General features: G+C 39.5%; 1 protein-coding gene across 1 annotated transcript in view; it reads right to left on the bottom strand.

Moving 5' to 3' along the window:
* Positions 1-6,745: 6,745 nt before the first annotated feature.
* Positions 6,746-26,018, bottom strand: part of Octalpha2r (alpha2-adrenergic-like octopamine receptor) — a 94,954-nt gene continuing 75,681 nt past the window's right edge. The window contains exons 2-3 of the mRNA XM_070669557.1: positions 23,396-23,773; positions 6,746-21,004 (exon numbers count right to left, since the gene is read on the bottom strand). Coding sequence (XP_070525658.1) covers positions 20,405-21,004; positions 23,396-23,773 — 978 coding nt within the window. The 3' untranslated portion in view covers positions 6,746-20,404. The remainder of the gene's footprint in view (positions 21,005-23,395; positions 23,774-26,018) is intronic.

The raw sequence follows: 26,018 nt of genomic DNA, 5'->3' as shown, positions 1-26,018 counted from the left end.
ATAACGCGAGTATATAGAAATGTTTATAAGCACGACAGCCATTTTACGGCAATTGCTTCACGTACGTATTATTTACCGAGCTCTGCTCCATTTGTAGATAATGTACGCTCGGAATGAAAATTATAAGATAAACTCTGAGCCGCGGCAGTAATTAATTATTTGCCGTTAACAACATTGCAAAATAAATTAATGTAAAAATACCTTTAATTTTGCAAAAGTGCATTTATAATTTAAAAGGTCATATTTCCGATTAGAAGATAAAGAAAGATCCATTTCGGTAATTATCGGGAATATTAAAAAAAAATGTTTTTTTTCTTTTTTTAATATTTCACAAAGAGACGTCACTTGCAAAAATGATTTTTATTTTCTTTCCTTATTTCGCCGATTTTCAATTACTCTCGCGGCAAACATCGGGGACTTCTAAATAAATGATCGCTAATGGGAATTTGCAATTTGGTATTTGCGATTGATTACGTCACTAAGATAATCTAGGAGAATCCGTTGGAAGAGGTCGTTCATCAAGCGGCTGTCGGATCTTTAACTGCGAGAAATTCAATTTTATTCCCATAAATCTTTTTGCATCTGTAATTTATACACGGCACGCTACGCAAAAGTGATAAATACCTAATTAAAAATTAATTTTCTAAAATAATTTTCACGTCGAGCTCGGCACAATTGAAACTTGATGTACGACGTACGTTATTCTACAATAAAATATCGTTTCGCTATGATAATTGACTATTGTTGTTACCGCTGTATAAATAATTGAACTAACTTTTTTGAAATACTTTCTTCTAAGAATTTTCATTAATTAACCGGCTATATAGAACGATCGCTCTGCGAAAAATGTTAAAACGACAATAAGAATAATACCGTGAGCTTGAAGTTTAAAAGCTTTTATGTACACTAAATCGAAAAATCCACTTTTCTCGCCCGTCATTCGTAGATCGTAAAAGAAGGTCCCGTGATCGATCCACCCTTGTAACATGTGATTTTCGTAAAAATTCAACCCGTCATTTCGTTAACGAGCGCCCCGGCTGTAATAGAATAGTGAAACAAAATTGTCGCTCGGACGATTTATTTCGTGGAACAACACTCAGGCTGATTGGAAGACGCACGGAGAATGTAACGCGAAAGTTCGGAAATGAGTAACAACGTCGAGCCCAGGTCGACATGCGCGAATAATTCCATTTGCGTAAATTTAACGCTTCCCGTTGTAAAAGTCTGCTATCCTTATAACTCGGCTATGGTTTTCAAATTATCGCGGTTATTTCTGCATGTCGCCTACATTAAATAAAGTGCTTTTCCACGGTTACATCTTTTACGACAAAGTCATTACTAGGCAGGACAATATTCAATAATAACGAGACAGATTACGAGCGTGTCACGATGCGTGAGCGTGCTCGTGATAAGACATAAAAAAATTTTTTCTCTAATTAATGAATGAGATAATTTAAATTTGTAATAAAATAATCAAGATGCGATATGCTCGTACGATTGCCGTTAGCGTTAAAGGATTTATTACGTAGCTTAGTTTCCGGAGTACTTGCGTCGATGGTTTCGTAAAACGATTCGTTTGAAAAATTTTCTCGGCAAATAAAGCGGGCATTAAGTGTGTCGACAAATCCCGACTATATTTTGAGGCCATAGCGATGATCGATCACTGCGATGCCGTCACACCGCAGGTGCAAAAGTGTTTTCACGAAGGAACCGGAGAATAATGCCGTCGCTGCGGCACCGCGAACTGGCGTTAAGCCGATTTTAACCGCATTGTTTTTTTTTTTTTTTTCCCTTTTTTCTTCTCTTTTTTTTCTATTATACATTTTGTCGATCAACCCCAGTAGAGCTAGTTTGATCTTCTTTTCAATTTCGTAGTTTGCCAACAGTAACAACAATTGATAGGTAAAAAAAGAAGAGTTCTCGTTATCGCGAATGCATTTATCGGATATCAGAATACGAATAAACACGAATGAGCTGGATTTTACTAATTTTCAAAGAAACTTCGCCCAATAACGCTCGATTCATAAAAGTTTTGCTTTATATTTTCTCACTATCTTCTGGTTTCTACGTCTCGTTTTCTTTTTGTATTTTATTAGAAAAATAAAGCTCGATATTTCAATAAAATTCACGAGAGAGAGAAAAAGAAATAAAAATAAATAAATATATAAATTAACAGTACGCATGTGATCGTGAAAATTGATATTTATTTGAATATATTAAATGCAATATATAAAATCATGCGCATCTGATTTGCGATCATTTCCAGTCAGACGAAATTCTCGAAATAAATGCGAACGACACGCGTTCCGAGAAAACGGCAAACGAAATACATATCGATTTTCAATATGCATTCAACGCGACATTTCATATTAGCGCGCTATATCTGTGGAACTAACACAAAACTTGGTGAACTAAAATGTCAAAAAGTCGAAACAGTAATCTCGAAATTTCAGGCAAGCCGCGCGGTATGTTCTCGTTGCTTGAAAGTCAATCTCATTCGGAAACGGCGCATAAACTAATAGCGTAGACAAAGTTTATCAATACGTACATTTTCAAGTGTTATCGCGAGATATCGCCGTTGTATTTTTATTCGGTCCGAATAAAATCCCTATCGTGTATATCGATTCAAATTAAGATTGCGCTTTATAGTGGACGTGTTCGGGTAAAGCACTCGCGACATTTATGACAATGCCATATCAACGGCCATAACATGTTCAGCTCGTAAAATTTTTTCGCCGGCGCATTCTAATGACCTATTTTACCCGGAAATATTTTCGACGCGATTGCTACAGTAGCACCGACAATATTCTATAAAAATCTATATTTCGTTATTACTAAAAAAAAATAAATTAATTAAAATAAAATAATAATATTATAAACATAGCATTTTCAATCAATTTGTTTTATTACATTTTTCAAGATAAAGCGAGGTAATATCGCGTCTCCTGATAGTTACTTCGCGAAACGTTTAACATTGTGCCTTCGTTACCGGTTCAAAGTAATTTGCTCAACAAGACTTTTCGTTTAAACAGCAATTATAAGTCCGTCGAGCAAATTATGAAATTTATGCACACGATCGCCGCGTATCTCTAATACCGAACTTTAAAATAACCGACGCGCGTATAATCGTTGACGCAATTACTCGCTCGTTGCGTTTACGCGACGCCAGCGAAAAATCTCTATATCAACAACAAACGCGCGCGATTATAATGGCCATCGCTAGTAATTAATATGTATTGTATTGTACATCTATCTCAAAATGATATAATTATACGATTCGATTATTCCGTTTATCCTCCGGCCGTAACTAAATTCTCCGTGCTCTGCGCATGACGTTAGTCACGTCAATAACTCATACGTCAATGTAATGAGGGGGCCATAAGTAATAAGTAATTTTCCGAAGCGCCGTAAATAATTTCTGTCCATTATCCGATCGTGCGTAAAGAGCGCCTCCTTTCGTTGTACATCCTTGGCAGTGCGAGGAAAGGTGCTATTTTATCATCGAACTTTTTCTTTTTACGCGGCTAACAGTCAAATCGATATCGAAACTCTTTCCCCTCCCCCTTCCACCCCCGACCTACAACACTAACGACTACACGGAATATTTGAAAAGACCACGAACGTCTGATCTTCGTGACTTATTCATTAATTTTTGTTTTTTTTTATATTTTTTTCTTATTAAAAAATGTTTTTACGTCGGTCGATTCATTTCGGGATTAATTGACAACACAGGGTTCATTAGCAAAAATTAATATCGATATCTTAACGTGCAACGTAATAATAATAATAATAAAGAGAGTATTTCCATTTACAATTTCATACGTTCATTAATTTCAAAGCGTGCACCGTAATTAACCGATATATCGATCTGCTTTTGCAAATTTGGACACGGGCGTAATACAAAAATGTGATTTCCTTCCGGGGAAATGTAGTATCGCGCAATGAATAAATACTACATTGAATTCTCATTAAACTTTCAGCGCTGTAGTTACATGCGGCTTTCCGAATGATTTGATATGAAAGATTTAGGACGTCATGCAGGTCCCCGTATAGTTTTCCCGAAGTGCACGAGATATTCTATTTTCTTTTGCCCGCGACATATATACTTCCATTTTCTTCTGTCCTTGACAAGGATTCGCCTGTCAGACAAGATTATTTCGATCAAGGACACTCGTTGCTCACGCAATATATACAGAATGCTGCAATTCGCTCGTCCGTGTGCTTGAAATTTCTTTTCCTCGTTGAAGGAAGAGGTCGTTTGTCGTACGTGCAAAATTGAGTCATCACGTAGATGTATGAAAGTAGATCTCATTTTCAATTGCGAGTGTCAAAATCTCTTGAATGCACGGCAAATTGTACAAATAATGAAGACCTCGCTATAAAAATAAAAATGTTTCTGGGGTATATTACAATGAATAAATTTAATAAACGCAGTCGCGTTGTTCTCGACGTCTAAACTAAAAACGTTTTTCGATCTAAAATTACGTATGTTCGTATATAAATAAATCAAACATTTTTTTTACGCGGCAATAGACAGCGAGAAATTCTCGGGTAACGGCAGCGCGAAAAAATAGTAAATAAAAAACCGCGTGCATGCGATCGTACGCGAGACAGCGGCGACAAATCAAAGTTACAGACGGGAATGGCTCCTCCGGTACGCCGTTACCCGAGAGAGGATGTTTCCGTAAATCGGGGAATGCGAACTTTCGACGACGAACTGCGGACCAAAGATGCCGTACAAAGGGAACGAAGAAGAATCGATGAAAGAGAGATGTAAAACGAGAGGGAGGATGAAAATGAGGGAGCGAGAGGTGTTGGAAGGAATCGCGGAACATATGGTACGTCAATAATGGGGTGTTCGGGTACTCCGGAGACGTTGAGATTGGATTAAAACTCAAAATCGAGTTGTCTACTCTTCTCCCGCGCGCTCTCAAATTTACTTTGTGAACTTTCCATATTCCGACTCATCGCGATACGTTCCGTTCGCTTCTATTCGCGGCGGTAGGAATGACGTCCGTACTTTCTTCGCGAGGACATCGGAAGTTGCCGATAGACAACGACGGATGGACGGACTTTGAAAATCTTACGAAGTGTAATCCGATTCGCCCGGCATCTTCGGTCCCGGTCAAATGACCACAGCGGCGATCAGAATCCCTTTGATGGAATTTTCAAGTCGAATAGGATTTCTCCTCTACTTACGTGCTTGATCACGGCACGCTCGGAACTTGCAACGAGCAAAGTTCGTTCGAAAGTTGACCCGGCACGGTGATGGGAAAACAGTAACGCGATACCCGTTATTAAATGGAATAGATATTTTACATATCCGCGTATCAGACACGATCTTACGGCGGAATAAAGAAATATGGACGGGAATAAAAATTTTAACTTCGATCGCGGACAAAATGACATTTACTTTCGTGCATCTCGATTTAATAATAAAGGTTCTTGAAAGCTAGAATTTTAAAAGAGAAGCTTAGGAGGTCTGTAAATGAAATTATTCAACCGGACACTTTATCGGCGCTGCATTTATTCATCTATTTATTTATTTATGGATGTAGATATAGGTAGATTTAAATGTTTATTTTATATTAAAAATTTGATTTTCTGATAACTCGCTTTTACGCTTTAAAACCGTAATTAATGTATAATATCGGCAACAAAAAAAAAAAATAATAAATCGTGAACGACTGAAAATACTTACCGGCTTCGCGATAATTATCCACGTACGCGGTACGTCGTGTGGGTCATTATCCGACTGGTTTTGTTATCGCAATTCACTCGATTAATATTTCAAATGCCATATGAACGATCACGTATTATGTGATAAATGTGAATTTACGATAAAATATTTATGAGCGAGCGTGTAATTAGAATTTCTCCCGCAGATATGTGACCGAAATTTAATATATTCCGTTAGAGCGCCAGTTGTAACGAAGCTCTAGTGATCTCTCGCGTGTTTAAATTGACTATTTCCGATTTCACACTTGAGCTCCGTTCGCCGAGCGAAAACTCAATTTTCTCAATTGCTATTATCGCGGACTATTAGCAATTGATATTCATTAATTAAAATCTTGATACAATATAATGTTTCGTTTCCGTTCTTTCGAATATGCTCGCGTTATCCGCGACTCGATCACGCGTTGTAATAAGAATTTCCGTTGCCTCGAAGTGCACGTCGCTGAAACGTAAATGCAGCTCTGAATATTTTAATTATTTTCACGGGACTGTTAAGGATCACGCGTAAGAATCTAGTATCAATGACAAAAAAAAGCGCTGGGAATAAAGGAGAAATTAAAAAGAGGAAGGAGAAAGGGGAGGAAGGGGGAGAGACAGTAAGAGAGAATACCGATAATTTGTCGTCGTGTTTTCATTGCACATAATTATCGGACTTAGGAAGTTTCGCCAGTTGGAAACTTCGTCAGATCTTTACCGTAAGGAGCTTTGCGTAAGCTTTTATAAATCCCTGTGCATTAAATATAATCGGTTATCGACGAAACTGATTAAAGCCTGGTGGCCACGGCGAGTCAATAAATTCTTTCGACAACGAGAATAGTTTTGTAATCTAATAATTCACTTACCTTTCGGCGGAGGCACCAATTAACTCGTTTCCATTTACTAACCCTAAGTTCGTTGCCGATAAGTACAGCGGGTGAGGCGGTAAAGAATAAGACGTTCGAGTTCTTTTTATCTCTTTTTTTTTTCCTTTTTTTTTCTTTTTTTTTTTTTATAAAATCAAGTCATAGCGTACTGATAGATTTTTAATGTCAGTATACATAGTTTATTCTTGTTTCTTGATCTTCGCAGCATACCCGCTCGCATTGGGCGTTCGAGCTATTTCGTACGTCGAATAATCGTGTCGAGATCGTTCGAGCGCCCGTAATTTGGTGCACCGTTAGAGAACATGCGATTTGAGCACAAGGTACGGCAAACGTAGATCAGATAAAGCTATTCGGCCACTTGCATCTTGTGCATCTTCTCATCTCGCTGAAATACTTTGATTTGACCCGCCTTTCTCGGCTCTCGTTCTCTTCTCCAACAGTTTCTCACTTACGCTATCATTCGTACGCATACATGCACGCATACACATACATTTCACTTTTTTTTTTTTTTTTTCATTTCTCTTCTCTTATTTGTTTTTTCTCTCCCCAAATTTTTTTTCCTTTTTCTTCTCCATCCGTTTACTTTAAGCGTTTAATAAGGAAGAGTACGGATACCCGCTCGGAGAGAGGAATTATGTGTTAAAAAAAAATAATTTTATTTTTACGCACTTAACGCATTCGGTCATTCTCGGCCGCATTTCCATCGATTTAACGTCTTATAACATTATTACGCAGTATTACAACGATTCCGCCTCTTCTCGTTGGTCGATTTGTTTCACCTTTGTTTTACGATTTTTTTCTTTTTTTCTTTTTTTTTCTTTTTAATATGTAACGAACTTATACGAGTAGTAGAATATACACGCCTTAATACGGTTGATTTATTAAATACAAAAATTATTATATCCCTATTGCGGATCTGCGTGTGCTATGGATATTTGTATTGTACAAAGCATATCTTTCTCCCTCGCTTGTACGTTCTCTCTTTCTTCTCCCCCTTCACTTATATCTCTCTCTTACATTGCCGTTTATTCCTTCTAATTTTTCATACCTCGCAAACCGATTCTCATCGCGATTGTTTTAATAATTTTTTTTTTTTCTCTTTAAATTATTTCTGTTTCATACAGTCCGCGTACGGTAGTATTTTTTTTTTTCGCGTATAGTGCGCGAGAAATATTGGAATTATCTTCGAATATTGCAAATATAGTCTTCCTTCTATCGCGAGAAGAGTGAACGGATCGAGAAACCCATACAAATCAGTCTTTCGGGGCTATCCAAATGTCTCATGTCGTCGTTCTCATTATTTTCGGACCGCAGTTCATTCGTCGTGATATCCTCGCCGCATCTTGCGCAATATAGCGGTACGGTATATTCATTACGCATGTTTTTCTTTTTACTATAACCTATAAATAATGATAAAAAGGTGACCGTCGAGATAAGCGCCGGTACTTTTTATGACTTTTGTCACGCGTTTACCATTAAATTTTAACTACGTTAGAGTTTATGAGCAGGCCGCCGTATAAAAATTTATGTGACGGGCGGAACTTCTTTTTTTTTTCTTCCCCCTTTCCCCTTGCTTTATCCGTCGTTTGTCACATGAAGGAAAAGAGGCTTTTTCCGCATCGTCTGAGTCCGGTTGAATATATATCTCGCGTTTTGGCTACGCGATATCTTTTAGTTACCCGCGTAATTTTTATCATTATTGTGTTTTACGTCGCGCCGCGCGTTGGTCGACATTTTCGCGGAGATATCGTAAACTTGGATTGCGAGAGGCCACTCTCGAGAGGCCGAACTTGCGCCGCAAAAGACGCACGAGTTTTGTTCTTTTTTTTTTTTTTTTGGGAGGGGGAATTTTTCCTTTTTTATTATAAATGAGAGACCGGGAGAATACGGTTGAAAAGTTGCGCGGAAATGGTTTATCGTCGAAGTGGATAAAAGCTTTAATGCGTTACCATCGCGAGAATTTCGCGCAAATTCCTTGACAGCGCAAATTGGTCCTCCGATCGCTCCCGGGAACAATTAAGTCCGTTGTGTAAGACAGAACTTGTTTCGCTTCAAATAAATAAGTCCGTGCCCCAGCGGTAATAAACACGTTTACGGAGAAATAGAAATGCAAAAGGAATGAAAACTCCATTTATTTTCGCAATAATTTAAATCGCATTTTCCGATTTATCATCCACCTTTAAATCAGGGAAAGCGCCGCGTCCCTTCGCGATCGTTCCTCTCCCGCTATTGTACGGTTTTTACTTCAATGTCGCGCTGTTCGCATCGGAGCAGTTTCTGTTATGTGTAAGCGCATTGTTGTTCTTTTTTTTTTTTTTTCTCTTGAGTACGCTGTATAAAACGCATTATGCAAATTTTCATCGTAAACCTGCGAAAACGAACGCAGACACGCTCTCCTTTTTAATGATAAGCATTTTTAATAAAAATATATACGAGAACCTGCTCGCTGACCAAATTGCTGTTAACCAGAGAGCACATTTAATTAACAATAATCGGGATTTCAATAAATCGTTGCTTGTTTCGCGATACATCGACTGGTTCATGGCCGCGATACAAATTGTCGGGCCTGTTGCCTAGCTCGTTAAGCGAAAATGCGGCGAGAACGACGAATGGCTCCGTCCGTTTTTCCCTTCTCTCTGTTTACTAATTACGTTTCACAGTACGCTCGTGTGTCCGTAACTAGTCGGCCGAATATATAGACAGACGAATACACGCCGAGGAAGGAATGGAAGACTTTTATAGATCAAATTTGACGTAAAATGAATTCCGCGCCCGTGTGTCGAGAGAGATGGCGTTTTTATTAGGAAATGGAGCGTTGTCATTATACATATTTTGTATATATTTCTGTCCATGAATGTGTATGTCTGTGTGTGTCGCGATTTACGCGTGTATGCACAGTAAAAATGATATAACTGCGAATAAAAAAATAAAAGAGGGGAAAAAAAGCAAAAAAAAAAAAAAAATGCGGAAACGTCAATGGTGCTCTTGAACATATTTTCTCCGTGAATTACACTGTATGTATTTTTTATGCGCGCACACACACCCAGGCACGTTTGTACCTAGAAATTATTTACGACCGTCGTTATAATTATTAAACGGACGCGCGACGTTTGCGGATGAAACAAAGTGTCTTACTGTTGTCGGTTTTCTTTCCGCGGTTCGTAATTTTCGCTCATGATTTTCCGACGAGACTGAAGCGGCTCGGAGCAGAGCTCGTATAAAAAAAAAGAAAAGTAAAGGGAAAAAAAAAGGGAAATGTAAAAAAAAGTTTTGTACATAGAATAATGTATGAATGTGGTTTGGAGAGCAACCGCGCGTATTCTTCGATACAGCCTCGCTACGTGCACGTTCATTCCTCTCGTTTCGCGAACGATGTAAATGAACTACGAACGAAGATAGAGCAACCTTTTTTTTTCTTTTTTTTCCTTTTTTTTTTCTCCGGGCACGGCGGGTCCAGGTGGTACGCGCATCGAATAACGCCAGTATCATCTCGCTGACAACTCGGAATGGGACAGACCGCGTAATCCCCACATACGTATAAACTTTTTAATTTAATTTCATCCGGAGAGACAACAGAGAGAGAGAAATGTGAAATAAACATATCTCTGAAACCGACAGTTTTGCAGGAATGACAAGATCTCTGGTCGATAATCGTAACTTTTTCCGCCCAATGTTATTCCGCATTAATGAAGCAGCGAGCCCCTCCTCCTCACCTCCCCCCCCCTTTCCTTTTAGCTCGCATTTATATCTCTTTATCTTTTTACGAAGTCCCGTAATGAATGAGAGTATCACGCCGGCGTAAACCTGATTGCGTGCTGCCGTGTTTTGACTATTACGTGACAATAAATTGATTATTGCAACGAAACGAAAAGTGGGCGTTGCATGTGGTTGGGCTTACACGTGTGTGTAGGTACGTGCGCGACACGAAGCGGAAAACTTTTTGCAGCTTTTACTGCGTAAATTTCGCTAAACGGAATCCCATTATTCTGTTGTGTTAGCGGCTTTAAATTTGATTTGAATCTTTTGCGTGATTTCGACGGTGGTGTAAACTGGATCTCGTGGCGTAACAAAACGAGGCAAAACAATTTTATACGCGCGGCTATCGGGGGAGTCAATACGCGTACGTGTCGAATAAATTATAAGCTGCGGGTTCCACATATTAATGTTTCCCAAATTCGCGTTGACTGTGGGCATTACATTCCGAAATTATATCTCAATTAAAAAACAAAAAAAAAAAGAAGAGAAAAAAAAGAGAGAAAAAAAAAATTAACACGGAAAGCTTGCGCTGTAAAAATTGTTCGGCAGTTTAGTTTCACGTGGCAGCTCTAAAAATATATTACAAGCAAAATGACGTAGGTATTTAACTAAACGAATGAGAAGCGTGTATTTAATCATTATTTATGGATATCGCCGCTTACGGCGGTTTGCAACGCGGGCAATGTAATTTCGGAGTATGTGCTTTGAAGGAATGTTAATGAACAAATGTGGCGTGGAGAAATGATAAACGGCATGGGCTCCTCCCGAAACCTTTGTCAAGTCTTGCGCCTCGTTAATTCACAATGACACGTAATGTATATTCAAATGGATGATTCGCAAAGAATCCTGGGAAAAGATAAGGCATACCTTTTTGCCGTTTTGTACAAGTTAGAGAAGCGTATTTTCACTGAAGAGTCGAGGGACTTGGGAAAAGAAGATGCTCGGGGTAGACGTCACTTTGTGTTGCGCAACGATCTTTCTCTTGATTGTTCAAGCATTATTTGTTTGTCGGAATACTTAGTAGGTACTTAGTAGATTTATCGGCGTTTACGTTTACGGCGAACCGGACACGCCGGATTCTGGATCGTGCGTACGATCGAGAATTCGAGGACCTCGCGCAGAAATGCAACGAGTATCGGCGACATTGATTTATAGGTGAAAAAAAAAGAAAAGAAAAAAGAAAAAAAAATAAAAGAAAGGGAAAAGAATGATCGGTAGGTGATCATTTTTTTTTTTTTCCCAAACACAAAGAAATTAAGTCGAAACGATTTCGTTTAGAGAATATTAGGGTAGATCGTACATTTGTCTTGTAAGAGAAAAAGGCTAGGAAAAAAAGTTCTATGAGGTGCTACTCTCCAAGTAGAACGAACGTCGAAATATCTGACGTAAACGGCTACGATACCATACCCTTTTAAACTTACACTAATACCTTTTAAGGTACTTTAGCGTCTGTTACATCGATTATCGCGGGAAGTCTCTAGCAACCATATTATTAATTACGGTAATTGCTGCCGTGCGGTGGAATCGTTGTAACGTCGGGGACTAATTAAAGACGAAAACGCATCGTTGAAAAACGCACGCTGCAATCGGCGATAAATATAATGCTCGCGAATCGATACTCGCTAGACACGCTCGTCGTGATCGTCAACCTCGTTACGTAAGGTAACGCGTAATAAGCTACGATGACACACAACGCGACTTCTTCTGCGTATACGTTGCGCACGGACCTCGAAAGTATGTTCAGTTTTCCAAGCTCGATTGTGGCTGCGGGCTCATAATGCCGAGCGAGATCCGGAAGCGTACGAGGAACGACCATAAATCGTTAATGAAGCTCGCTGCCATTTCGCGTCGTATGAATATATTCGTTAGAGACCACGCAGCGCTTTTTCTTCACCCGGAGCTTATTTCGTCGCGGAGCGTAAATAAGTTTCACCGTGCCACGGTACTACTTGTTACGACTCGCGTTGCTATTTCTTCGCTTAATGATAGATGCCGCGCTATCTCCCGCGTATGTTTTGCCGCGTGTAACGAGCACGATCCCGGTCGTAACAATCGCGCGGGGTTCTTCTTTTCATTCGTCATCTACATAATCGCGCCGTATTAATCATCGCCACGCGCGCCACGCGATGGCAAAATCTGCAGCGCGACCCTTACTTTGTATCACACCGAATGACATGCATTACGATCCGCAAAGACAACGAACGTGGAAAACCTGACGGAAAAATATCTATCGCTTGGCGTGAGCCTGACAAACTGCTTCCAAAAAAATAATATATATACATATATAAAAGAAAAAGAAACGTAAATTTTTTTTTTTACAACGGAACCGTGTAATTAATCCGAACTCTTAAAATGCGAAGAAATAATTTTCTTTTACATTTTTCAAATTGTAGTATTTCGTAGGACATACTTTTTAATTATGAAACATTTTAAATTAAAATTCAAACAAATAAATATAGATTTTAATCTAGTACATTATACAAGTATATATACTATATATTTCGATTTGAAGAGGAAAGGAAAGGTTTCAGGAAATTATTTATATCGATCAATGTAGTTGACGGACGTTTGACGATTTTTTAGTGGAGCTAGGAACGCTAAACGTGCTCTCGAAGTTTTAGCACACTTGGGATTCGTCTTCTCTGCCGATCTAGCATCAAATTTCGTAACGCGTGGTCGCTATTGTCTCTATAGAACTCTCATTAAATGGACTGTCGGTAATATTCGATCTTTTAATTGGGAAATTAATAATTGTAATATCTAAGCCCTATGTCGGAAGTCGCCCGTGGATTTAGAGCCAATCTTCTCCATGTTTCTCTACTCATGTCAAACACGAAGAATCAGCTGGCAGCCCGGCATTAATTTCTATTTACATAGTAAAACGTTTCTCATAAATAGCACTATTAATTATATTCGTAATTTTTTTTAGTTTTTTTTTATCTCTGTCGTACAACATTATAATCTCATTCTCTATAACAGATAACGCTATTAGACGATAGGACTTTTGCGTCATTATAGTGAGTACTAACAATGATGGTAGTAACTGCAATATGATGATAGTAGTTTAATGATATAATATCGACAATAATAGTATATATTTTAGTCTTCAATATATATATATGTATATATATATATATATATATGTATAATGCTTATATAATCTCGTAATATATTTTATGTATATACATATATGTATATATGTATATGTAGACATATGTATATATATATACATATATATATATATATATAAATTTTCCGATTATAATAATACAAGTTCCATAATACATATAGTCATCCGTATGCGTGTATGTGGGTGTGTACGTGTTGGTGTGTATTATATACATAATATACGCTTTTTATAATAATTTACGGTAATCGAGACAGCGTAAATTTCTACATTTTCTCTTCTATTATTTTATCTCGACTTGTTACATGCACGCACATACATTCTTCTTGTCTCTCTCTCTCTCTCTTTCTCTCTCTCTTTCCACGCTAGTTTCACGTGTAACATCGTTCTCAATCCCATTGCACACTTTGAAAGCGTTTTAGTGATATCACAGTGATTTCATTGCTCCAATATCATCGATAGAGTAAAAATCCGCCGGCGACTCTGGCGCGCGAATTCGTCGTAATGCGCCCGCATGGTAATCGCGATCGCTCGTTTCGGATCCGAGTTCGTCCAACGAACGCATAAATCTGGCGAGGCGATGACGGGAACATAAATCTCGGCTGACACAAACGACCCCTTCGTAACGACCGCGGGCAACATTTAAAAAGACACGGCGAAACACAAGCGAAAATTATTCACAATTTATAAATGTACATATGACAGATTTATGTTAATCCAATATGCGAAATCGATACGACGACCATTTATTTCGAGTTAATTAATCTACCAGATAATGATATATTACTTCCTTTCATCAATTCCTTCCGATACGTAATCGTGATTTATAAATAATTGAACCTTTCATCGCAGAATGCAAGCAGTTCTCTTTTTTCCTTTTTTTTTTATTTTTTACAAAATACATTTAATTGTTTCTGTCATTACAACTTTCTCGTCACGTTAATCGGATAATTCATGTACGATATAAAACTTTTTCTGTCCCTTTGTACCGACAAATAAATATAATAACGCAAATAATATTTTTTTAACAACAATTTAAAGTGCAACGATATATATGCAATTTATTTGATAAATTATTGTAACCTTTTTCTCGAAATAGACTAGAAATAATTCCAATACGTGACTTGCGCGAGCAAACAACACGTTCCTTTTTTTTTTCCTCTCTCTCCTATTGGTGACACTTCTCATTATTCTGCGGTGAATCGACTGTCACGCGTGGAATTCTAGCAAAACTAATTTTCTTCACACTCGAATAATCCGGAACGTCGTTTCTCATTTGCACGTGTATGTGCGCGCGCGCGTGCTCGCGATTCACATAACTCTAAAAATTCCCTTCATAAAGTCGATGCGGTCCGCTTCTCTCGAAAATTTGGAAGCTCGTGCCAAATAAAGAACAATCGCGCGCACAGGCGGGCCACGATATTCCACACGCGCGGCCCCGATTGTCAGATAAAAACGGCGTTTTATCGCGGCCGCAGTAAATCGCGGTGCGCGCGCGGCACAGTCGCAATTATGACGGGGGCTTCGGTTCGGCGGAGCTTAATCCGCAGCGCGCGGAGGAAGATCGAGCAAATGAAGCCTGAGCCGCGGAGATTTGTGTTCCCGGATAGAACGATCGCGACCCGTTCGCCGTCGCGACGTCTACGGTGCCCGCCGTCCGTGCCCAAGCCCCATTTTCTCCGCAAAGAATAAACTTTCCCGTCCCGCCGAGTCGTTCGCAATTGGGACGGACGGCTCGAAGTCGGCCAACTGGCGCGAGCCAACATTAATTCTTTTCCACTCCTCCCGAGAAAAATCCAAAGCGATCTCTCAGTCCGGCTTCCCGTAAATTCACGCGCGACGGCGAGAGGAATGTAACGACGCGATTGCAAGCTGCCGCGGGCGCCGTCGTCGCCGGCGTCTTGGAAATAACAGATAGAATCGACCGTTAATTCCCTACTTTGATTAAGTAATAGTTTAATTAATAGTTAGGATATTAGAAATAGTTATAACAGAGTAACATATATATGCGTACGCGCGTACGCGGGTACGCATATATATAATATACACGTGTGTACAATGTATATCGGTTTCAAGTGCGTTCGTATTGTATCATAGCGCCTTGCGGGCGGCGTGTCGTGCACCATATTCGAGTCAGGCTGCACCGGCGTGAACCGAAATGATCGTAGGAGTTAGATACGTAAATCGTTGCGACCGTGGTGGCTTTCACGCGGATTGTGTTAGCTTAATTTCGAAACTGTACAATACACTGCTTAGAGAACATTGGTTACGTAAAGTAGATAACACACACATAGAGATTTTCCGAAAGACTTGTTTGCAAAAAATCTTCACCACGCCTAAAGCGATTGGTGTTACACGTATTAATTGATGACAATTGGTAAACGGTTATATAATTCTTACACGTTACTTAATATTTATATCAATCTTAATGATTTGCGTTATTTCTTTGCACGGCCATATATAGTTTTTACTCGCTAATGTCTTACGTGTTTAAAATCACTTATGATATTAGCTCATTCGCATAACACATTTAAATCGGTATATCTATGTTCGTATCTCGCTCGCGACATCTTCTCCTTTGATATCAACAGAATTAATTACGTAATTACAGCGTAATCCAATAATTCTCTCCGTCCGTCTAGGATTCGAATAGACTGTAACATTTTACATAAAATATTTTTCAGCTTCCGTTCGACTATTCTTCGGAATTACGTCACTATTGTTTATACTTATTAGAAAATATCTTATCTTTAGACATTTTTTACTCGTTAAGAGAAATATCGGAAATTAAAAGAAGATAATTAGCTCTGGGCGTAAAATCGACAGTGTAAAATTTCAAATAAAAATAAAATGGCTAAAAAGAATAGAGAGAGAGAAAAAAAAATAATACATGCGTGTTAAACGAAAACGAAATCTAAGAATTTAATACTCGTACGGTTCGCGTGAGATAAATTGCTAATTTATATGTTAAACAACAATCTCGTACGTCACACATACGTCATACTAAAACGAAAGATATACAATAATCCCGCGATTAAGCAATAAAAAAAAAAGAAAAAATTATTATTACTATTTTCTTTTATTCGAGAAGCGGTAGTGATTAATATAAAGATTTTAAAAAATATACGCTTTCTTTTCGACGAAAGAAAAGTGTCCATCAGTGATGCAGTCATGTTTAAACTCCCATCAAATACACGTGACTTCACATGATCCCGTCTACATATTTGTCGTACAGCGGTCCGATGCAAATAACCGCGGGTCCAACGACCGCAGTATTCGTGCAATCGATCACCATAGTATGAACGCGCGTTTTTTTTTTCTCTTTTATTTTTTTTTATCCCTCTCTTATAATTTTCTTTTCTTTTTCCTCGATGAGGAAAAAAACAGAGGCGAGGCGAGGCACGCGTTCTTATTGATCCCAACTATGCTAATAATCCATTAAACGAATACCACGGTCTTATCAACGAATTCCATATTAGTTTACTCGTATCCATCACTTGTTACCCCTATGAATTATCGTTTCTTCATCAGCTGTTTAAGTTACTATCTTATCGCGAAATCAGGGAAAAAGGAGGAAATAAAAGTAATACATTCGGTATTAAAACGTGCGGTAATAAATAATAAATAAGAAAAGAGAGAGAGAGAGAGAGAAAGAGACAGCAGGGAGACAAAATGTAACGTACTAAAATGTTCATAAATTAGAACAATTGTACGGAAAAAATTATTTATTTCGCGGTATGATAAATTGAGATAAAATGTTATATAAAAATAGATAAAAGTGAAAGATTTTGTACATAACGAACATCACGGGAAGAGTCAAACTGATGACAGCTGAGAGAGATCCTGACGGACGGATTAAAAAAAAATTTGGAAAAAAAACGTAAGAAAGGAAGCGACAGAGAACGAGACGCGAAAAAAACATACGTACGTATAGGCAGGCATACTTTTAAACATCGTGGAATTAGACGCGCGATGCGATGTACTTATTAATTTATCGTTGTGGTGTATTGCGCGTCACGTACGTGCGTGAGCGCGTACATTTCCGCTAATGTACACGCCGTATCGGGTGTATAGGATTTATGATGCTGGAGCTAGTATACGCTCGTTTTTCTCTTTCTCTCTCTCTCTCTTTCTCTCTCCTTCTCCCTCGCTCGTTTGCTTCGTCCGACAAAATCGAATACGCGAGATCGACGAAGCTGACGTCTCTCTTTGGAAATTTTGGAAGAGGAAAATCCCGGGAATTTCGCGCGTGATCTCTCTTGAGGCGTCGTTCGAGAACGCGCGCGGCGAAGCTTTTCGGTTTGATGGAACGAAACGAGGAATATTGTTACCCGGTTGTGTTTCCGCGGAATAGCCGGGCACAGGTGTGCGCGACGTCGTTCCCTCCTTTCTACGCCGCGCGCGACGTCGTTCCCTCCTTTCTACGCCGCGCGCGACATCCCTTTTCCTTGCGCGATCACCGCGCGAAAATTTCGCCCGTGCCAACGTAAGAGCATCTGGTTCGCTGGCAGGTGCGGGATTTTCCGTCTTGAGAAAATGATATAATATTTTCGTTTAATTGGCGGATCTATTCTGCACCCTTTGAGAATTTAACCGGCTCGCCTTCGGCCGTACCGCCGCGCGCCGCGTCACTTGGTACGTTACCATTACGCAATCGGGTGTAGAGTACATCCGCCGGGCATTGAGCAAATAACCCAAGTATGATTAAGCGCTGGTCGAAGCCTTTGCTGACGGCGGGGAATAAATTTGAGTAATGGAATACCCGGTATATACGGCTCGTTTTTTTTTTTTTTTTTTTTCTGCTTTTTTTATTTTTATCTAGATTTGCGTTTAATTTTGGACCCTGCGGCGCAAAGTGATTATTCATCGCGCATTGGACAGCGTGCGTATGCCGCCGTTCGCACATATATGCACGCCCCACATGTACGCGCGTACAATACATGATTGAAGACACAATCTGCGATTGATCGTTTCGCGCCGATTTATTCCCCCGCGGTATCTTCTTCGAACGAACGATCGTTTTCAACGAACGGAAGATTGATTATTGCTGTACAGTTAGGCTGCGACAGAGGGACCTGCTTGTAAAATAGAACTTCTGGGTGTCTTTTATACTTGCATCTTTTTTTTTTCTTTTTTTTTTTCCTTTTTTTTTGTACGAAAGGGAATTACGTGAACACACTGCAACATGCCCGCCAGCACGCATCCATATACCCTGCACGTACGTGACAAAATTGTTAAATCCTATACAATCCTAGACGCGTATTCCTTCGTTAGTAGTAACATTAAAGATTCACAATCGGAACTCCGGACGTTTAAAAGGGCCGTCTCGAGCCCGCGACGCGCGAAATATCTAATTAGTAGGAAACGTGTACTATAATATCCTCTCCCGGTTTTTATTTGTCAGTAAATCCGCCGACGGCCGTCAACGTGGTGGTTGGGGTCGGCCGATCGGTCACGGTGTTCGTAGAGTTCTCCTTCCTCCTTCGGTCGCGCCGTTATTCCTCCGCCGCGATTATCGTCGCGCGCGACGCATCCGTGCAATCGAGCACGTGCGACTGAATGCGCTCGAAATTGCATTCAGCGCGACTTTGCGCCCTTCGCCGAGATAGCCGTTGCGCCTCTCAGGTAGTGGCTGTGGAAATCCTTGGCCGCGAAATAATTTCTTTTTTTTTTTTCTTCTTTTTTCTTTTCTTTTTTCCTTTTTTCCTCACGATGAGACTGAAATATATTTACGCAAGCGCGTGTGCATGCTGCGACGCAAGCAGCTTTTGGATTGTCATGCCTCGCGTAAACGTGACCAAGAGATTAGGCACGGTGTTCCCCCCATCAGCTTTGCGGCGTGTTTCACCTGCTCGCGCGTACTTCCCGCAGCTCCGCGTCCTTTCGCGAAAGTATAGTGGCCAGTAAAAGAAATAAATATGCGCGAGGATGGAGGAAGAAGCGATATGCTGCCTCTTGGTCTTGGAAGCGATCTCGTTTTCTAAGATATATCATAAGTTCCAGAGTAGTAATCCGTGCGTGGTGAATTATGTCCTCTTGGCCAGCCAAGTGAACATAAGCGTTACTCTTCGTTGATCTGTCGCGTGCAGCGCGTACGAAGTCCGTACGAGTTTTGTGTAAAGATAGTAGAATTTAATTCTGCTTATTAAGAGGCTCGCATAGTGGAATCTTCGCTAGTAATCGAAACATTTAAAACATCTTATCTGAATAAAATTATTTTTTATTTTTATTTTATTTCTTCTTAATACTCTGGTTCTACCATTTAGCGACGTAGAAAGAAAAAGTGTTTTCTTTTTTTTTTCTTTCCCTTTCTGTTTTGAACGTGTTTCTTTTATTTTATTTTATTTTATTTTTTTTTTCTCTTCCCTTTACAAAGTTCTCTGGTCGGTTGTAACTCTCGCGTATCCAAAATGACTTGCAATACGATATACGTCTCGGGTTCTCAGATCAAGGTTGTGGTTTTGATAGCCGCAAAAAAAAAAAGGGAGTCGGTTTTTTCGGAAGATTACAACAATCTCAAAGGATTGTTATACGAACTCCGCGGACTTGGCTTGTCCTTTCTTGCTTGTCCTTCATTCCTCGCACGTGCGATTCTACAATTTCAGCTGCTCGTTTTGTATTCCGAAAAAATCAGCTGGAAAAACTTTTTTCGATCTGAAACACAAACTTGTCGGTCCTGTCGCAAAACTCCACGCGCACTTTCGATTCCATCCATCGCAAATGTTTTCCACGGCATTGTGAAATTCCACCTTCTTATGATTAAAGTTTTTCGTCGCGGATAACGCGAGGAGACAGATTGGATACCGCGCGATGCGATCGAAAAAAATACCCTCGGGGTCGACCGTTCGATATTTTACATATCCGAGGACGGAGAATATAATTATCGTTAACGTCCTTCTTGGTCGACGCCATACTGTATTGCTCATTTAAACAATATTCGGCGGAACGCGCGACGGAAGTCCTTGTTAAAGACTGTGTAAATGAAGGGATTCAGCGCCGAGTTGGTGTAGCCGAGCCAGAATGCGATTACGAAGGCCTGCGAGGGTATGTTGAACTTGGGAAAGAGAGGCTTGACGATGTAAAGGACAAAGAACGGTAGCCAGCAAGCGATAAAGCTGCCCATTATGAAGCCCAGTATCATCGTCGCGCGTTTCTCCTTCTTTCTCGCCAGTCTTCTCTTCTCTCGTTCCGGGTCGCGTTGCTTCATCTTCCCGTCGTTTCCGGAATCGTCCTTGCACGCGTGTCGCCCCGCGTCGCCGTGATCCCTCTTCAACTTACCTACGTGCTTGCGGCCGAAGATCGGCTGGCACAGTCGTAGCTTGAGAGGTTTTACCACCGCGCATCTTGATACCACGCCGCTGTCCGATGACGAGGGATCGAACTCGGACACCATGTCAACGTCGATGCCAACGCTGGGCGCTCGGCATCGCGCCGGTACATTTTGCCCTCCTGATTGTCCGTCCCCGTTCACCGACAGGGTCGCTTTCAAGTTGCTTTTTTGCGCTGGTACCGGTATACTCACCTGCGACAAAATGGAACAAAAAGTCGTACGTTAGATATCTAAATTTAACAACACTCTGTCACTTAATTAATTAATTCATAAAAAAAATTAAATTAAAAAAGAAATTAATATATGAGACTTGAAATTATTAAACCAAATAAGTTTAGGATGATGGAATTAAAAATGGAAAACTTTCTCCCCCGTCTGAATAATTAAATTTATAAGTTGCTAATTAAATTTGGGTAGGTGGGCAAATAATTGCTGTGTGTTTTATGCACGTGCACGATGTAACGGCCGTCATATCAGCGCTGTCTAGCGCTGTGCGAGCATATTACTTTGCCGGAACAGGTTCTTCGAAACTTTCTTGATACGTAATATTATAAACACACGGATGTCGGCCTCGAGATAAGGTTTTGAATATGCGATAAATTTATTTTAAGGACGCCGCGCCGAGAGCGAATTCACCGCGAAATTTTCCAGTCCGCGGAAAACGATGCGAGGACGGCGTTTCGGAATTTTCATACGAGATCGAAAACGATTTCAGCGACGATATGTAAATTCATAAAAAGCAAGATAAAGTGTCGCGAAAGTCGGGTGGGTAATCAATGAAAACGGTGCGTTGCGTGCGTATGCTCTCGTCGCGTACGCGCGATGTATGATTTTCATACGAACAGGCAGGATTATCGCGAGACTCTTTGACATGCAGCTGTTATACGAAGCCCGAGGTAACAAAGGCGAGCGTGTTCTTGTGCTCAAGTTTGAACGAGAATTCGCGTAATTGCGCGACAGTCGGAATGGGAAACTCATCCCCGTGCAATTATGTCCTTGCCTCGGCATAAAACTGTATTTTCGTACGTAATTACAAATGCGACTTCGCTCAGGCATACGAATTTTCCTCAGTGCACACCGCTGCGTAATCTTGATAAACGAATGAGGTCTAATCTTGCTACGTGATTTAATACTTGATACAAAAAGTAATTTATTCCCCTGGAAATGTATTGTTATAAGAAAATGCCCCCGCACGGTTTAAAAGCGCTTCCTGCCGAGGAGGAATAAAACGTCTCGCGTCTTTTTAGTACATTAAATATTTATCTGCCGCAATGCGATTTATTCTACGTGATATACGTGCGATAATAAACGCCACTCAATAAAGTATCGATAAGTATTAATATCAAGAGATAAAAAATTAAGAGAAATTGGTAACGATCAACGTGGGGGTGGGGTTGGGGGGATTTTATGATCGAGTAGTAATTAACGTAGGTCATTACGCGCTTAAAAATTGCTAGCTGACGCGAAGATCTCGTCGCGGTGGATAGAAAGGAATATTCAGAATGTAAAATGTACTGATAAAGTGAAACCTTAAGATTACTTTTTTATTCCGATAATAAATAGAATTAATAAAAAATGTTTTAACGAACTAATTAATGTTGTGTGAAAATAATTTTTTTTTTTTTCAAACAGTGAAAATAATTTTGAACTCTATTATAATTATAATTTTATTTGTGTGTTACAGATTAACTGGAGAATCAATTCCGTTGTTGCCCATCGAATCGGTGAGTCACATTTATTAAAAAATTTTTTTTTTTATATATTATTAATATTCGGGTGGGAATATGTGTCTTATACACTCAAAAAATAAAAATATAATATTTAATATTAAAATATAATTTAATTCAGAATGTGACGAAAGAAAGTTCGTATTAGGTCGATTAATCGCGTGATTGATCCGATAGTGATATTGCTCCCATATTATACCTCCTTTCGTTGTGAATCTTCGTTGAATTCAACTCTACGAACTGTATTCCAATACAAGGTAGCTAGATAGGTATCTGATTCCGAAGATTTACTAGTTTTATTTTTATGTTTCGTACTAGATATCGATGATATGTGATAAGGGTAGTGGCGAACGGTATGTCCGATAAAAAGATAAAAAAGAATTGGCAATAGAAAAATATAATAAAAAAAAAAAGAAATTTCAAATTTGCGACAATTTATAAAATTTGATCGGATAAGTAACGCACGCAAATCGTATAATTTTTATTTATGATACACAGACATTAAATTTGAGATTACGAACTGTTATTGCCGATCGTAATTCAACGTCGACATTTCGCTGCAATATCGGATGATTTGTACTTATATCACTTTAAAATAATTAATTTTATTCGGGATTAAATCGGGAAGATTTATCGTAAACATTTACATAAAAAACGAAATCAAACGCGCGTAATAATCTCAAGATCTAAAACGTGACGCAACTTTCATATAATATTTATATAATGTTACTTTTTTTTTTTTTTATTATTAATAACCGCGTTTGTATTTCACCGTGGATATTTTTATTGCAAGTCTCGAGCTCGGATATTTTCATTTCAAACGTAGAAAACTTGGTTAAGCAATTAAAAATCCTACCTTCAGCGTGTCCTTTTCTTCCATCGGTATACTCGTGCCCCCGCCAGGATCAGCCTCGGACGTGCTGACGTCACTAGCGAAGTCGCACGTAACAATCGGTATCTGAACTGGCTGGTTCTCGATCGTCGCGACGTTTTCCATGACTGATCCCGGTGGTTTCTTAGTGTCGGTTGCCGGTGTACTTTGGGTGAAGCTAGTCTGCCTGATGTCAGGCGATTCCGGCGGCGCCGCGCGTGGACGGGGCGGTTTCCGGATTCCGCGACGCGCACGGGCCTTGGCAGCGAAGTATATACGCACGTACACGAAGACCATGATGCAGGATGGGATGTAAAAGCTGCCCAGAGCGGAGTACAGAACGTACCCGATGTCCTCCGACAACTGAAATAGAGAGAAAAAAGAAACGTGAACCCTTTATTTTAATATTCTCACATTTTGCAAAAGCTCGACGTTAATTTCAAGATTAATTTTATTCTTATCGCTAATGTCAATTCTGACTTGTTCTTTTTTTTTCCTTTTAATTAAAAAAAATCCTTTTAAACGCCTCACTTTTTCGTACAGACGTAAAATATTAATTCGACAAATAAAAATGCGTTTTATTAATTACACGCGAATAATCTCCGCTTGACGTAGTCGTTACAGCGCAAATATATTTCAAGGTTAACAGTTACATTTCGTTATCACTTTACACACACAACGTATACCTGTACACATATATATATCGGTCGGTATTTAACGAATTGCTGGTTATATGGGTCAATTGATTTTCTGTTGTCATCCGCACGATATGTTCGATATCCGTATAAGTGGTTGCAGTAGTTCTTCGGTATAAACTCCCGCTCTGGAAAGCACTCTAACTTTGGCGCTCTATTTCTGGGAAGATCTGATTTCGATGCCGGGGGGGAGGAGATGCACAACACTTTTATGGCGGCGTGCAGAATGTGTTTAACTAGATTTACGGGGCGGGATGTGTGCGCAACGGACCGCGGTTACAATCTCTCGCTTTAAGAGCGCCGCGCACGTCCGTCGTGGCGTAAATACAAGTGTCAGAATTTAATTTTACTTAATTCGCGATGCAGCGTGCGGTCGCGCGTATAACGCAGGCTTAAACTATATTCAAATTTATGTCGCCGCATAACTCGCGCGCGAGGCGCGCACCCCTAGCGCGCTTTTAACTTTACATGCAGGTAACGCGATTACCGTTAGTAAGTGCAGTACGACCTTAGTACCTGAGAAATAAACTCGGTAGCGCGCTACTTGACGCAGTATCTCGTTACGTCGAATTACGAACGCGAATAAGCGCAGGCTCGAATGATTTATGTTGCACTAAATGCACAGCGCGACGACGCTAATAAAACGGCAGGTATTAGAAATCTGATAGCAATCTGTACACGAGAATTATAGTATATTTTTTTACTTCTCACGAGCGTATGTCTACTAATTATTTTTCTCACATCGGAGCGCGCGGTAAAATTCGCAAAAATTTTTCTAAAAATGCTTATCGCATCATTTTTCTCGAAAAGTGCAAGGGAAGCCGTGTAGAGCGATATCTTTGAATGAAAGTGCTATTTCATGTATATTTCTTGCTGAAGCTTTTAGTTTTGTCTACTTTCAACATAGTATTCGCCATCCTTGAATCATTGTAATGGGCTCAGAAAGGACTGACTTCCATTAGGGGAAAAACAGATTCAGAAATTTTCGCCCGTAACTGGGTTAATTGGCTAATTTTAATTTTAGAATTTGGTTATATATATATATATTCGCTCGTTCTTTTTATCTCGTTACAAAATCTATGCCGCTGAACGCTGATACGAGCGTATGAATGTTGACAGATATGCGCATATTGTTAGGATTTAATCAAGGCATTTGTACTGCTCCAGTAAATTGTTCGCTTATCAGCCTTATGTCATCGGCCGTATTAGAATTGTATATTATACAGAGATGGAAGATCTAATGCATGACATTATCCGGCGTTAAAACGGCGAATTAAATAGGCACCGATGTTAGGTGACGTAATTTTGCACCCGATAGACACGTCAGACGTTTATTTCTTAAAACCATCCGGCGAACAGCGGAAATTAAACGACAGTGGCGTGAACTTGAATTTAAATTCACGGGAGACATTTAAACTTCGCGTTCTTATATTCCTTTGCTTTTCATTATTTTATTTTTTTATTTTTTTTTCTTCTTTTCTTATTTTTTTTTTTTTGCTCGCGTACGTATCGTGGCGACAGAATGCTTCCTTATCGCGACGAGGAAAGAAATTTCCAAAGGTGCACCAGGTGCACCGACCACAGGCGTAAATGCGTGAAATAACGAGCAATTTCTTCAGCTTAGGATTTAAATTTATAAAAGCGCGAAAGTCAATGTACAACGTCAAGTAACTTATTTGTCGGCACAGCTCCGTTGTAAGAATACAGATTTATCTTTGTCTTCTCACGTCGAAACCGGTAGAACTTTACGAAGTATTTTTAATCATCGGACTACTTTGCGAAAAAAAAAAGAAAAAAAAAAAGTGTTCCTCTTTGTGTGAAAAAAATCCCTCATGCATAAAAATTGCAACAGATACAGTTTAAATTAAAGTATTAACAAGAAAGTTATCTCGAATAAATAATTAATTTTAACA

Source organism: Cardiocondyla obscurior, linkage group LG19 (genome assembly GCF_019399895.1).
Source record: "Cardiocondyla obscurior isolate alpha-2009 linkage group LG19, Cobs3.1, whole genome shotgun sequence".
Taxonomy (NCBI): Eukaryota; Metazoa; Arthropoda; class Insecta; order Hymenoptera; family Formicidae; genus Cardiocondyla; species Cardiocondyla obscurior.
This window is presented reverse-complemented; position numbering and strand designations above follow the sequence as displayed.